General features: G+C 44.4%; 1 protein-coding gene across 5 annotated transcripts in view; it reads left to right on the forward strand.

Moving 5' to 3' along the window:
* Positions 1-954: 954 nt before the first annotated feature.
* The window catches only part of ZNF384 (zinc finger protein 384), a 31,018-nt gene continuing 16,078 nt past the window's right edge, over positions 955-15,894 (forward strand). For 2 of the 5 annotated variants that reach the window (XM_061637166.1, XM_061637175.1), the window contains exons 1-4: positions 1,031-1,357; positions 5,594-5,664; positions 5,752-5,992; positions 7,569-7,899. In XM_061637166.1, coding sequence (XP_061493150.1) covers positions 1,096-1,357; positions 5,594-5,664; positions 5,752-5,992; positions 7,569-7,899 — 905 coding nt within the window. In that variant the 5' untranslated portion in view covers positions 1,031-1,095. The other 3 variants (XM_061637193.1, XM_061637183.1, XM_061637203.1) reach the window with 3 other exon arrangements.

Consider the following 15,894-nt stretch of genomic DNA (forward strand, 5'->3'; position numbering starts at 1 on the left):
GTTTCATCGCTCTCAACTCCGGGGTATACCATGGAGCCGTACGAGCTCTACACAGGAGAGGGCGCTCAGGAGCAATCATGTCAACCACCCAGGTCATTTCTGTATTCCACAGCTCAACCAGGGTTTCGACAGGAGTGCCAGCCCTATTAGCCGGAAAACTCCCCGGAGCCCTTCGGAAACCATCCGGATCCATTAGTCTCTGGGGGCGGTCCAACTTAATAGGTCCCCCACCCTTGCAAAGGGGAAAAGCCACTGTAAGTCAAAACTTCAGCAAGCAGTGATCTGTCCATGACAGAGGGACTGATGTAAGCCCCCCCCCCACATTCAGATCACCAACTCCATGTCCAGTTGCAAAAACCAAATCTAGAGTATGCCCTGCTACATGTGTTGGGCCAATGGCATATTGGGACAGTCATAGTTGTCATGGAGACCATGAAATCCTGAACTGCCCTGGATAAGGTGGCCTCGGCATGAATGTTGATATCCTCCAGATGTCACTCCTGCGAACCCAGTCTCCTGCTCCAACATAACACCCATTTCATAGAAGGCGAATCATTTCCCTAAATCACCTCTGAATAAAATACACCACCCACACCCTTTCCCTCCCCCGCAGGCCCTGGGTCCTCCCTTTTTCTTCCTCGGTCTACAAGGATCTGAAAGAGCTAAGGAGGAGTCTAGCAACACGTGTCAATCAGCCCTCAATGGATTTACTCTGGGAAGTGTACGTATTAACAGAACCCTCGGAGGCGTGACTGGTCTCCTGCCAGAGGAGGGGGGCGAGAGAGGCTACCCCGCCCGATGCGGTCCAGGAGAATCGGAACCTGTTGCGCGTGGAATCTTTCTTCGCGCGCGCTCAGCTCTGCGCTCTCTGTTTTCGAAATTCAATTTTTGGCCGCCAAGGAACATAACTTCCGGCGCGCAAAGGGAATCTTCAGCTACCAGCAGCCGGGCGCCCCGGAAGTGTTAACTCAGACCCTCCTCTCTTGAACTCGGAAGTAACTTCTAGCTCTCTTTTCCGGTGAGAAGGAGGCTGCCGTTGCCGCCACTAGGGCCAGAGCCGGGGGGCTGTCTCCGGGGGCCGGGAGAGGCTGGGGAATGGGCAGCGGGCGGGAAAATATGAGTGGCTTTCCTCGACAAGGGGCGCTTCCGGGACTGAGTCACCCGGAAACGGAAGATAAGGGCTGTCTGCTGTCCGCCTGGCTGTCCGGCGGAGCGGCGGTGGTGGCGGCGGGCGGAGGCGGCCCCGGGGCTGCCCCATCTCAGCTGGTGGCCCGTGCGCCGCTGGACTCTGCGTCGGCCCGGCCGCTGTTCCCTGCGTCGGCCCGGCCGGGGCGGAGAGCGAGGGGCCGCGGGCGGGGTCAGTGCGAGCGAAAGGACACGGCGGCGGGGTGGTGGTGGGCGGCCGAGGGGAGGGAGTGGTGGCCTCTGGCTTTCCCCCTCCGCTCTCCTCACGCCCCTAGCAATTCAGATGTGGTTCCTCAAAGGCAGAGAGTGGGCTTTCTCACTGTGTGAAATTGATTGGCCGCAGATTCAGGGCTGAGAAAAAGAAGTCGTTTTTCACATCATGCACGTTTGCTGCCTCAAGATGTGATGTACGCTGTTTTGGATGGTTCTCAAAGGCGATTGGATAAATTCATGGAGGATAAGGCTGTCGGTGGCTATTGTCCATGGTACCTATGTGGAACCTCCATGTTCAGAGGCAGCATCCTTCTGAATAACAGATGCTGTGTATAAAAAGGAGGGTTTATGCCCTGCTGGTGGGTTTCTCTGAAACAATTAGCTGGATTATGTGGACCTGTGGTCTAGTCTGATAGAGCTTTCCTCACAGTCATAAACGGGTTGCAGAGCCAGTTCCGTCACCTAACTATTTCCCAGAGTCAATACCCCTGTGTCACCCCTCCCCCAATTATCCTCGGTTTCTGCACACAGTTTTAAGTGTGGTAGAGGTCTATTGTAAGCTACACTTGGAATTCTGGTAAAGCGTCTTCTTTCTTTTTTACACTCCTGTTTGAAAACTTAGGCTCTTGAACTGGTTTTGTCTTCTAGAGTGGGATTGGAGTGGGTGGTATCTGGAAGGGGGAGACAAAGCACAGATTTCTGGCAAGGAGAGGTCTTGTAGTAGGTAGTTCTCACCCACTGAATAAGTTAAGGCTTTATTCTCTTATTTTTTTAATGTTTTGGCAGAGTCTAATAGGGTTCCAATGACTTCGTGATTATCAGTGTTTAAATGTTAGTATTGCAGTGTAAGATTGCTAACTCCCCCACAATTTGAGTTGTTTGCACGGTGGTTTGGTGTGTTTCCATTTGCAACTTTATAACTTTTATGCTGGAGTCTTACCATAAAAACCAACTCACCTTACCCTCTAGATTTTTCATGTAATCTTGTAGCTACCTCCCATCCACAAAAATATAGCTGAGTATATTTAATTTATTGCTGCATAATAGGCTGTCGCTTCCTAATGGCTTATTTCATTGTCTGTGGTACTTCATGCTCCAGCCTGGAGCACACATAAGTTTTGGTTGATTTAACCGGTCAGTGAAATCAAGAGTAATTGTTTTTTAATTGCTCTATGACATGGCTTCTCTAGTTATGCTTAGTAGTATTCTTGGATAGAAACCAAATCCCTTGTGAACTCCACAGTTATGAGGTTAGCAAAGTTTGGATAAGTGGCAGTATGTCAGTAGTTTATATTTTCATATTTTGCATATTTGGTGTTGGCTGTAACTTGAAACCCTCATCCATATTGCCAAAGAGTTATTCAGATCTGTACCCACTTGAAATCCAGATCTTGAAATGGGAGATGGCCATGTGTAGTAGCATTCTATCTGCAAATTGTTAAATTCGTTTTGATGATAAACACGTATTTGAATTTGTAAGTTGTTTGTTTGGTTGAGAACTACACAGGTAACTCTTGATGGTTGACTGCAGTTGAGAAGAAAGTTAGTTTGGTTTGACAACAGAAACGATTACTTTTTAGTAGAACATTAGGTGATCCTAAGCTTTTATAATCACATCCTGAGCAAATTTACTTGAGCCTAATGAGGCTTACTACCAAGAAAGTATGCATAGGATTGTAATCATTGGTCATTAGAAGTCATTGGGAGGCTGGTATTGCATTACTGAATATGTATGCATTATCATATTAAAGAAACTTTTCTTTATGGAAGTTGTGATAAGTGGTGTCATAGTTCATATTTTCTCTCTGTTTACTTTGGAACATCCTGTGAATTGTCTTTCTTTCGCTATAGCTCCCATTTAAATTCAGGATCAACTAATGGTACTTCTTGACAAAGCTCTGTTGCAGACATATGATCGAGAATTATTCTGGATGGATTTTTTTTTAATAAAGGAAAGTAATATTTTCCTGGTATGTCTGTGTCATATAATGTAAAGGCTGTATGATGAGGTGGAACATCCAGACCATGCATCTTGTTTTCCTACCATAAGATCAAAGTTATATTGTATTCACATTCACCATTGCATGTTCTGTGTGGGGGTTTCTCTTAATATTTTGGCTCTTCTAGTGAGAGTGTTTTTTTTCAGAGTTCTACAGATCTTTGAAATCTCTGTTTTTAGGCTCTTTCAAAGGTCTGCAGATTGAAGGGAAATTTTTTTTAGGGAGTTGTGTATTAGCTGCGTGGGAGTGACTGCAAATAGGGAGTCTGGACCCAGGATTCTTGCAGTCTTGGCACATCTGGAGTTTTTTATGTCCTGTTGATCATAGAAAGCGATCCCCATACTTTTTTTCCCCATGGACCACTTGAAAACTGCTGAGGGTCTTGGAGGACTGTGACATCCTTCTCTGGTTCTCCCTGTCAGGTTCCCACCTGCTTGTGGCTACTGCCTTTCACTAGGCACCACCAGGGATACCACTAGTCCGGACCGTCCTTTATATGGTTTCTCACTCCGCTCTAGCACAGATCTCACTAGATCCCCCTGCTAGGCAGCACCACCAGTCACATCCTATAACCAATACTCCCAGAGACTTTGCCTGAGTCTCTCTCTAGCTGGTTACTTTTGTGACTGCGTGCTTATGCTGTTCCCAACCCCCTTGTATCTTTATAGATAACGCATACAACTCTGGGTTGCTCTGGATACTTGAATTGTTATTATTCCTCCCTTCACCTCTGCCACCATTAGATACTGATTCTGTTCAGCCTTGGTAATTACCTTGCCCTCCCTTCTGGTATGTATATCCCCCAGCCAAGGATCAGGCCTTTGGTAAACCAAATAAGTATTTATTAAATATCAGAAATAACAAGATTAGTTCTAGAATGTTTCACAAGCGTATGGTTTTATCTATTCCTGTTTTGTACTTGACTTATTAATCAGAACTCCAACTCCCTCTTTCTCCACACTCCTGACCTCCACCCTCAAACACCTCTTTCTCCACACTCCCAACATCCACCACCAAACACCTTCTTCTCCACCCTACTAACATCCACCCAGATTCAACTGTCATTCTTCCATTTATACTCCCAGCCATTCAAACGCTCAGCCAATCATCCAGCATTCTACTGCTCATGTACTTCCCCCCTCCTCTTTCACTCCACTTACCATATGTCTTCTATATAAACAGCACTTACCATATTTACACTATAAGCAGGAACATCACAAGGACCACTTAATGATTTTTCTGCCTGTTGTAGCAATTGTAATGTGCTGCGCTAGGTGCTGTATGATTTTTGTATTACAACTTGAATTCCAAGAATTTAAATTGTAATAGAATAAAATACAATGTGTTTGTGGCTCTTAATCCTCTCTCCAGCCCTTTCAAGTTGCTTCTGGTCATCCCAGAGTAGCCGCTGTTCCTGTTCTTCACAGGCGCATCGCAGACCACCTGAATTAAGCTCATGGACCACTGGTAGTCCATGGACTACAGTTTGGGACCCCCTGTCATACAGGATTCAGAGCTAGGATATATGTAGTTTGGGCTCAACTACATATACAAGTTTTCAGCAGATCATTTGAACAATATTTGGCCCCACCTCAATTGTATCCCAATGAGCTGAAGCAAATGAGACCTGCTTTTTCAAACTCCCAATGATTCGACAGTCATTAATAGACTTCAGAACGACAACATCCAGAGTTCCCTATCTGCTGTCTGTGTCCTGAGTTGTTAGGGATTGTTCTGTAGTTCTGTCATCAAATGTTCGCACCGATGAAGCTGCAACTGTTTGTTTTGTTTAACATTCTAGGAGCTTTGCAATTGTATGCATTTGTGCAACATCTCCCCTGCTGTGGTTTGTTTGGCATCTTGACAGCGTTTCAGAAGAAAAGGGGGAAATATGGAGATCCCTGACTTTCTGACATGTTAGATTTTGAAGAGCAAAAGCTCTTGTGTTTCTGAGAAGATCATTACTTTGCATATAGACCCTGTTCTTCTCTAGAGGAGACTCAGGAATTTGGGGGCTAATTTGGGCTTCTGAAGCTTAGGAACACCAGAGCACATTAGCAGAACTCAGTTTGTTCAGCAGGCTCATGGAACCTCAGAAGCAGAATTGGGGCTATTGAGAAATGTGCTGTGTCTCAGTAGTCGGATATAAATGTTCTTTGGTTTGACATCAAGCCTTCTGTCTTTCTCTCCCTCAGCTAGAATGGAAGAATCTCATTTCAACTCCTCTCCGTATTTTTGGCCAGCAGTGCCCACAGTCTCAGGACAGGTAAGGAATATCTGAATTTCAACGTGCTTCATGCAGAGTTTACCCATAGCAATTCTAAAGTCTCCCACTTACCTCCTTTCAATGTAGATTGACAACAGTATGTTCCTTAACAAGATGAAGGAGCAACTGTTGCCCTCAGAGAAGGGCTGTGGTCTGGCTCCCCCCCACTATCCTACATTGCTGACTGTACCCACCTCTGTGGCCCTTCCCACGAACATTTCTATGGATTCTGACACCAAGCCGGAACAGCTTACTCCACACAGCCAGGCTTCTGTGACTCAGAACATCACTGTGGTGCCTGTGCAGTCTGCTGGCCTCATGACAACAGGTGAGAAAATTTGGAGGGTGCAGTAGCAGTGGAGGGGTACAGCTCAAAGAAACAGGGTTTGAGTTGTTTTTAGTAAAGGAGCATGGTGAATCCTTGTCTCAAATGGTGAAAAAATAATATTCTGTCCAAACGGGCAGTATGACCCGAATGCTTCTGTACCATAAAATATCTACCTACTCACTTGCTTTCTCTATTCCAGCCCTGTATTCTAGGATTTATTTATTATATTTTCCTCAAGTAGTTCAAAGTATCATATATACAGGGGTCTACAAAAATTGTGGTCATTGGCTCTCTGACCTCCCACCCACTTGATGCTTTCCTTGGGAAAAGTTTGGTGGGGAGTTTGCATTGTTGGATGCCGGTGCCTGAAGGTCAGCCGGACAATCTTCAGGTTGCAGCATCCAGTTCCTGCTCTGGAACAGGAGGGGGATTTGCCAGTTAGCCCCTGGGTTGCCAAGCCTCTTTGGGCACTTGTGTCATGCAGCTGCCAACAATTCGCAGCCTTCCTCTCAACTTCGGAGCTTGGGGGGGGTGCCAGGAAACTATCTCTGCCCACCTTTGCATCTTCCAAGCGGAGATAAATGTTAGCTGCTTGTCATGCTTGCCAGAAGACAGCACCACACTCATTGTGGGGAGCAGATTTGTTGGAAATCAACATACAGGGCTCTTCCTCTCCCTGCCCCCTATTTTATCCTTTTGGCAACCCAAGTCCTAGTCCAGCACTAATTGTTCCAGCATATGGAATACCTTATGTGGCAAAAGATTTAATGTTGAATGAAGGGGGGTAGCCCAGAATGACGAAAAAACGTAAGTAAAAAGTCACAGTTTTATTCCATTTATGTAAATTAAAATTGTAAAAAAAGCCCAGCGCGTTTCGGCTAATCTTATATAGCCTTCATCAGGGGCTGAAAGAGACAGATATACATTGGAATCACCAAACATTCTGTACAAACTTGTAACTTACAGTTTCTGTTTTTTGAAAAAGGGGAGGGTGGGATGGGAGTACATACATTTCTTTACCCACATGCTTATTTTAAATTCTTCATTCAAAGTAATGATGATTCAAATTCTGTTCAAAAGATTGTAGACTATCAGCAGCACGTTCGTCAGGCCGAATCTAGTGAGCGTGTTTGTTGAAAGCTGCAGAGTAAAATATAGTCTGTCTCAAATGCTCTCAGCTAGAGTTCGTAATTGTTGAGTGATTGCAGCCTCTCGTTTCTTAGGGATCTTGTTACTATTACGTGTATTTACAACGGGGAAAAATCTTGTATGCATGTTTATTGGAAGTTGCAGAGTAAAATATAGTTTGTCTCAAATGATCTCAGTTGGAGTTTGAAATGCGTTGGGCTTTTTTTACAATTTTAATTTACATAAATGGAATAAAACTGTGACTTTTTACTTACGATTTTTCGTCATTCTGGGCTACCCCCCTTCATTCAACTGTTTCATTGAATGACATCCACTCTTTACCTACCACCAAAAGATTTAATGTACAAGGCTTCCTTTTCTGGACATCTTGAAAGATGGATAGATACTCTTTGTGGAGTTGATATCTGACCCTTTCTCCTCACTGCAGGTCCTGGTTTGGTGATTACTTCTCCCTCTGGGTCTCTGGTGACCACAGCCTCTTCCGTGCAAACCTTTCCCATCTCGGCACCGATGATTGTCTCGGCACTTCCCCCTGGTTCCCAGGCAACTCTCCAAGTAGTTCCTGACCTTTCCAAGAAGGGGGCTACGGTTCTTTCAGAGGGCGGGGCAGCCAGTGGTGCTGGAGGTATAACCCCAAAAGCTCCTCGAGGTAGAAAAAAGAAGCGGCTACAGGAATCTGGCCTGCCAGAGATGAGTGACCCTTTTGTGTTATCAAATGAGGATGATGAAGACCAGCACAAAGATGGCAAGACATACAGGTGTGAATATGGGACCTGAAATTGCACATGGGCAGCTAGTATTTCCCTTGAATTCTGGTGTGACCATTTTGTTCCACTCTATGTTATTTTGGTTCACTCGGTCTCATTGGTTTTGGTTTAATCATGGTCTAGGCAAGGGGGAAGTACAGAGTTGTAGTGGAGTTAGATGAGAGACGCATAAAAGAAGACTCTTACCTGTCTGGCCTTGAGCTTCAGAGATACTGTGCCAACTGCGGAAGATGATAGAATCCAAGCATTATCCACTCTATAACATTATGATTTCTAACTCATAGTGTTACTAGTAATAGAGCCATGCAGCTGTACATCAGGCTAAGCTCCTTGGGCAGCTCATTCCGTGTCGGATGCTTAGTCATAGCAGTAATGCCCCAGTTGTGGGGAATGCAATTTTACCACTCCTGGCTGCATTGGAATTGCTCCAGCAATAAGAGCTTGTTCTATCATTGTACCACATGTGTTAATCTACAAACATGTTTTAATGTCTGATTGCATGTGGAAGAACTCATGTTTAGCTTTTGAGCCAAAAGTCACAGCAAGCCTCAGGGACCCCTTGACCTTATTACTAAGGGAATTAGCAATGATACAAGGAGCCAATACTGGAATAATCAAATAAAAGATTACAGGTTATTGCAGAAATAAAAGATTAGGTACAGAAGCAGCACTCAGATTAGACCAACTATTTGGGTAAATCTATAGATCAAGACAGATGGAACAACATGCTGGTGCTATGAGAAGACTCATACCAAATATGGAAAGGGAACAGGATGGCAATAGAAGCAAAAAAGACACATGGAGAGCCTAATCGGTTTAGAAGGAGGAATTCAAAAGTGGATATGCTTCACTGGCAGAGATTACAGGTAACTTGCTTGTGAGTTTCAAAAGGGGAGAAAGAAAGCAGCATTAGAAAGGGAAGAGAAACTAAGGCACAGGTATGAGGGGGAACATAAGGCTATGTGTTTCCTTACAACCCTGAGTAGAACAGAAGAAAAAATATTAGATGGAGAAGAGGAAACTAGAGAGGGAAGAGAAAATGGCACAGGGATGCACAGAGTTCATTCAATCTGGACTGACCTCAGTCAAATGAACTAAAGCAGGACATCAAACTCTAGTTGCTTACTTTTCTTATAGATTTCGTACCTGAGGGGAGGGTTTGCCTAGACCTATGTGGGAGGGGGGTACCTAGAGAACTCGTAACATCTCTGTTTTCCTGCCATGGGTGCTGAGTGCAAAGGTTTGTACAGTAGGGCCCCACTCATACGGTGGGTTACGTTCCGGACCCCCGCTGAAAAGCGAAAACCACTGAAAAGCGGAACTCATTGAATAGAATGGCGCGCGACACCTGAAAACCGCCGTAAAAGTGGAACAAGCGCCGTATAAGTGGGGCTTTAGACTAATTGCATCTAATTGAGACCGCCGCATTAGCGAAGTGCCGTAAAGCGGGGCCCTACTGTATAGTGCAAACGGGGTTTCATTTATACATTGTGGGTGGAGATTCCTAATATCCTTAATGGATGCTAATGGATGTTTATGTGTTGACTGGTGGTTGCAGTCCCTCATGTATGGCATTTTCCTTCACCAGAGCTCTGAGGTGGCCTGTTAGTGGGCATGTTTTGGATGCCTTGATTGTGGTAGGAGCCAGGAAAAAGGCATCTGCGTATTTTGGAGTACTCATGCCCCTGTGCACAACTGGTGGAAGTAACTTGTAGTGAATGTACTAAAGGAAGGTAGCACGGTGCTGTTTTCTTCTTCTCCTGAGGGCTTCAGCCAAGCTTAGCATAACATCTCATTTTAATAAAAGATGGCAGGGAGGCTGAGCTCCTTGATAACAATGACCCTGTCCTTCTAATGCTAGATTGGGCTATTCCTTGCTAGCCAATGTGCCTATGTTCCCAGGATTTTATTCCAGTGTTAATTGGAATAATCCATGATTGTTGGATTTTTGAGAAGCTAGTGAAAATGACCAAGGGCTAAAATTTTATGCTGAGGATGTCTTTAACTCCACCTGCTGGAAGTCAGGCGTAGGTAGGAGAGACTGGATGATCATACCTTTATTGTCTTGGGGTGGATTCCAAATATTTGATGCCCACAGTTTCAGTATATTGGCATAGCTGGACTACTGGTCTGACTGTTCTGTAATTCTTCTGAGGAACTTGTCTCTCATATATAACTCCAGTTGTCTCTTGTGCTGGGCTTTCCAACATGATGTGGCCAAATAGGTTGTGTTTGTGTGGGGGCATTTGCTGTCTGTAGCGCAAGGTTCCTTTCCACTTAAGTAAAACTTGCACACTAAACTTATTTTTACTCAGTGGCGTGAAAGAGTTTGATTACATCTAGCATAGTTATGGTGCAGGCAAGTTTATTTTGTCTTGACCTCATGATCTTGCACTTGTGGCGAAGCCTAATTCTGTTTTACCATATCCTGTTGTTCTTGCAATTGGATTCATAGCACGGTTTGTGCTGCTCTCTAGCTTTTTACTTCCATTGTTAACTTCTCCTGTAGCTGCTGAGGATTGCTGTTCTTTGCTTGTTAGCAGCTGTTCTACATTTATCATATGGGAGGACATTAGAAAGGGTTTCCAAGTGAAAACTTTGGCCTCTGTGACCATAATCCAACAAAACTAGGCATAAATGGAGATGGGGGTGTACCATGCATGCAGCCTGTAGTTTCTTGAATTTTTTACAGTAGATTATTAGGACTGCTGAAGAAGCAAACTGCTTTTCAGATTAAAGTGGGTTTCCTTGTCAGTATTTGGTAGAAAAGTCAAAGAAACCTCTGGCTCTTCACTCCAATACGGTACAAATTATGGAGTTTCTAGCATCAATTGGTTGAACAGGTATAATTGCACAGCATATTCTCATCAAGAACATTCTAGCTGCTCAAGGGAAAAAAGCATTAGAATGTTTTCAGTCCAACTTCTGTAAAAGAAGGGAATGTTGCCAATTTGGCTGGGTTTAACACTTGCAAGCCCTGGAAGGAAAGGACCAGCTTTGGGACAGGCTGAATACTGGTGATAGGTCCCTGGGGCCAAGAAGCCCAGAGTCAAAGTGGCTGAAAGAAAGATGCAAAGTAGATAATGAATTGAGAAATAGGAGGGAAGAATAGATAAAGGAGGAATGGCCTGAAGAGCAGAAGCATCTTGGAGCTGAAGGAAGAAAGGGCAGATGAAGGGGGGATTTCTAAAGAGATCTTGTTAAACTTCAAGGGCAGGAGTGGGGAACCTTTTCTAGCTGGAGGGCCAGATCTTCAACTCGCCAAACCCTGGTGGGCCAAAGTAGACAGATGGGTTCAGCTGCCCACCCATCAATCACCTGATGTCATAGTGTTATCAGGTGATGCTTCCCTTTGAAGCCCTGATTTTCAGGAGTTCAAAGAAAACCTGAAGGCATGTTCCACTCTGTCCAATCTTCAAATACTCTTTGCATGGTGAAGATTAAAAGTGCGCTCCAGTTGGCCCATCAGCTGACGAGTGGATGGGAGAGCTCCTTCAAGTGCTCCCCCCCCCCTGCACTTCTACTTCAGACCTCTGTATACCTTTGAAGGAGAAGGGTGGAGGTGATTGAAGGTGTGTTCTGATCTGCCTGTGAGCTGAAGGGTGGATGGCAGCATGCCTCAGAGCCCACCCTCATTAGTGACATTAGCTGGTGGGCATATTTTGAGGCAAATTGGACCTGTTAGAGGGCCACGATTGGCCTGGAGGCCAGGGGTTCCCCACCCCTAGGCTAGAGGAAATTGAACAAAGTAGTCAGTGGGCTAAAAAGCAGCAACCTAAGGCAACAATTATTATTGGTGGGGTATAATTGGGGGGGGGAGAGGAGAAAGTAGGATTGGGGGGAAACAGTACACAGTGGAAGGAAACAAGCAGGCAAGCAGCTGTGGTTTGCAGAACTAGAGACTGGCCTAAGTTGCAAAGGAAGAATAAGATTGCTAAATCCTGATAGGACTGTTTGTACCTTTTAAGAATTGCATGGGAAGTGAGTTCTGCCAGTTGTGATTTACTATCCCTCCAGCAGTTTCACATGACCATACTAAGATGGCAAGAAGAGGTGATGGCTCACTGAAACTGTTGTCCTATAAAAGTGAGGGCTTAAAGGGATTGGCATTGATATAACAGAATAACTGCTGCCTAGGTGTTAATGGTCTTTAGATATGCTGGGTCTTCTCTTGACCCAATCTTTGCTAGCAAGTATGCCAACCCAATTTATAAACTAATGTTCTGCACAGGACATGAGGTCACCACCACAAAGTACAACTGGTTTTTCTCCCAACTGCATCTGCTCCTCTAAAATTCAGTTGTGAAAATCCTTCTGTCTGTTGACCAGGATCCCTGGGGACCCTAGAACTAAATGGTCTGTATGATGTGCTGGCTGTATTAATACTTGCTATAGTTGCCAGAGCTTGGACTTCCTGGCTTCTGCTTTCTGTCATGGAAAATATCGCTTTGAGTTACTGCTGATATTCAAAACAGTGATTGTTTCTGAGTGTTTATTCAAGGAGAAATAGGGGTTAGTGTTTGGGGATTATCACATCTGGAGGAGGTGGTGCAGAATACAAAGAACAATGGTAAATAGCCTTGGAGATTTCAGTTACCTACATCAAGTTTAGGCAGCAAAGGTTGATGTCCAGCATTCTTTGTACAATTAAAGGAAATCAACTTGAGGCCAGTTAATTCCGTAAGCTGTAGTGTAGTGGCAAATTCAGAAGTGCAGAGTCCCTTCATGATAGTCACAGCCATGCCCCCTCCCAGCCTAGGGAAGGTCCTAGCCTGACCTGAAAACTTGTGTGGACTTTTCAGGTCTGGGTACGGGGAGAAGCCAAAAGACTGTCTGCATGAAGTCATTCTGTAGCCAAATTATACTTTGCAGCTGGGGAATCCTTTGACTTACAAAGCACGTGGTGCAGCATATGGTGAAGCAGCGTACAGATCCAAGAGTTTTCGTTCCGGCAGCTCCTGATGCCCTCTGTGCCCTGCACCCACCATCTCTCATGTCCTCTAGGCTCGGTTTGATGTTTCTTATCTGTACAGTCCCTATGATGAGGCAAGGTGGAATAGTTTGTGTTGCCTGTCATACACGGTGGTTTTCCCAGATGTCCCTAGAGACTGCCGCCTCCTATTGGGACAGCACATGTTTGTCTTATAAGTCTTAGCTATCTGATGGCTGGGGGCCTACCCAGCCCTTGTTTTTTCAGTATGAGGGTGGTTAGTTGTATTCAGCTATACCAAGTATGGCCAAAGGAGAGGATTTCAAGTGTAGGTAGATGCTCCCCATTATTGGGATTATGTCCAGTTGTGAGGATGTCGGGACACATTTAAGAATGCTAGCCCTGTGCGTCCACAGTTAAATTAGGAATAGACGTCTGCAGCAGCTAAGGCTTATAATGAACATTAGGTATAAGGTAAGTTGCAGCAGCACACAGAGGAAGTGAATGAAGAGGTGGAGCCTCAAATGGTGCCAATTTCTATCAAATAATAGTTACTGTAAAATACTAAAAAACTTAAGAAGTGCTATATTTGATAAAGAGATTTTTTTGCTACCATTTTGAAGCTCTGCCTTTTCCTGCTTTTGAGTTTTGTTGCAGCCCACCTTTTTTTTCTTTGGAACATCTTACGGTATTCCATTGCTGTTGAGCCTTCTTTCATTCCTTGTATCTCTCTAGCTGGAGAACTGTCTTCGATGTATGGATTCCTGCCTGTTGGAGAAAAGGGATACATGATTATAGTGCTGAATAGTCTGCAGTGAACATAACAGCCCTTCTGAACCAGACCAAAGGCCTATCTAGTCCAGTATCCTATTTCCCACAATGGCCAACTAGATGCCTATGGGGAGCCCAGAGGCAGAGCATTAGTGCATAGCCCTCTCCTGCTGTTGTTCCCTAGCAACTAGTATTCATCAGTAGCCATCATGACCACTAGTCTTATCCTCCATTTATTTTCTAATTGCCTTAAGTTGGTGGCCATCACCACAGTAAATTCCACAGTGAAATACTTTGTGTCTGTCCTGAATCTTTCAGTATTCAGCTGCTTTGGATAACCTTAGATGTTAGTATTACAAGAGAGGGAGAAAAATGTGTCTGTCCACTTCCCCTACATCAAGCATAATTTGATGCACCTCTGTCGTGTCTCACTTACTTGCTTTTGTTTAAACTTAAAAGCCTCAAACAGTTGTTGTAATCGTCCATTGTTCAAGATTTGCTCTAACCCCCTTATGTTGATTGCCCTTTTCTGCATCTTTTCCAACTCTACTGTATCCCTTTTTGAGATGCAGCCATCAGAACCAATCACAGTATTCTAAGTGTGGTCACACATAGAAGTTTAGCCACACAGACAATCATTACGATAACGGCAATCATATTTTTGGTTCCTTTCCTAGTGTTCCTTAACATGAAATTTATCTTTTTCACAGCTGTTGCACCTTGGATTCTCATTGAGTTACCCACCACTACCCCAAGATTTCTTTCCTGATAAGTCACAGACAGCTTGGACCCTGATCATGTATACGTGGTTAGGATATTTGCTCCAGTGTGCACCACCTTACACTTGCTTACATTCATTTGCATTTGCCATTTTAATGCCCCCTTAGCAGAGTTTGCAGAAATCCATGTGGAGCTCGTCATAGTCCCTTTTTGTTGTTGTCACCCTGAAGAATTTGGTGTCATCAGCAAACTTTGCCACCTTGCTACTCATCCTGGTGTCAGATCATTTTTGAATACGTTAAAAATGCACAGATCCTTTGGGGGGGGGGACCTGATTACATTTCTCCATTGTGAAGAGAGTCTATTCTCACTCTCTGCTTCCTGCTCTAACCAATGACTGATCTATATGAGGACGTTGCTTCTTATCCCATAAGTCTTTGGTGAGGAACTTTTTAAACTTCAAGGGCAGGAGTGGCTAGAGCTACTCCATTGGATTGACACTGGCACCCCACTCCATTTCATGTGGCCTAATCCCCAAGCTGTTTGAGGGTTAACCAGTTTGTGGGAAGGAATAGTGTTAGGGCAGTTACTTCTCATTTCATTGGAGCCACAGGACCTATCTCCAGTCATCAGTGCATGCTTGTGTGTGACGTCTATAAATTCCGACCCTACTAACCAAGAGAGGTGTAGGGTCCCGTTACCATTTTGATGTTTCATGTTCCAGCACCCACATCCATCTCAACGTTTATTGGGGGAGGGAGAAAAGGCTGCTTATTGGGTAGTGGTTGTTTGAGCTGCCCCTTCCCCACTCTGCCCATTATGGCTCCTCCCTATTCCTGTAGGGCACTTGTCTTTGTACCCTGTTGTAGCTTGATTGCTGATAGTGTTAGTGGGCGTTGTGCCTGGATATTTGGCATCAGTGGTTTGAATGTGGTACTGCCAGAATATCAAATGGTTTGCCAAATCAGCTTGTTTAGGCATGCGTATGAATGAGGAAAGATAGTGTTTATTGTCTTCTTCAGAGTACAGCCCACAGCTTCTGCATTTACAGGGACAAACAGAGATGCCTGCAACACTTGAAATTGATGATAAATGTTAAATTAGGGCAAATACTTGTGTTTCTTCTGTGGTTGGTTCATGGTTCTTGCTTTGAAAGATCTGTTCAGTCAAGAGCAAAGAAGAATTCAGTGCCTAAAAAGTTGCTAATCACCAAATATGTGTTGAGTTTATGGGTTTATGTAGCATGAGTTTTGGATCAGTAAATCTCCAGGTCAAATTTCAGTAAGCTTAATTTCCTCCCTTCCTCTCTGAAATATGGAGATATTACTGGCTGACCTTCCTCATAAAACCATTGTAAGTATTACCTATTTGGCTACTAGATTTTGAAAGGTATGCTCTCCTTCCACAGAGCAGCTCTAATGTTACTACTTTACTTGTATGCAATATTAGCTGCTATAGTTATAACAACTGTGGGTGTATACGCTCTCTCTCAGATCCCCGCATAGAGATCCAAAAAATCCTGGCTTTATATGGCTTAGAGAAGTACATAGGATTGTAGTGGGCAT

Source organism: Rhineura floridana, chromosome 1, assembly GCF_030035675.1.
Source record: "Rhineura floridana isolate rRhiFlo1 chromosome 1, rRhiFlo1.hap2, whole genome shotgun sequence".
Taxonomy (NCBI): Eukaryota; Metazoa; Chordata; class Lepidosauria; order Squamata; family Rhineuridae; genus Rhineura; species Rhineura floridana.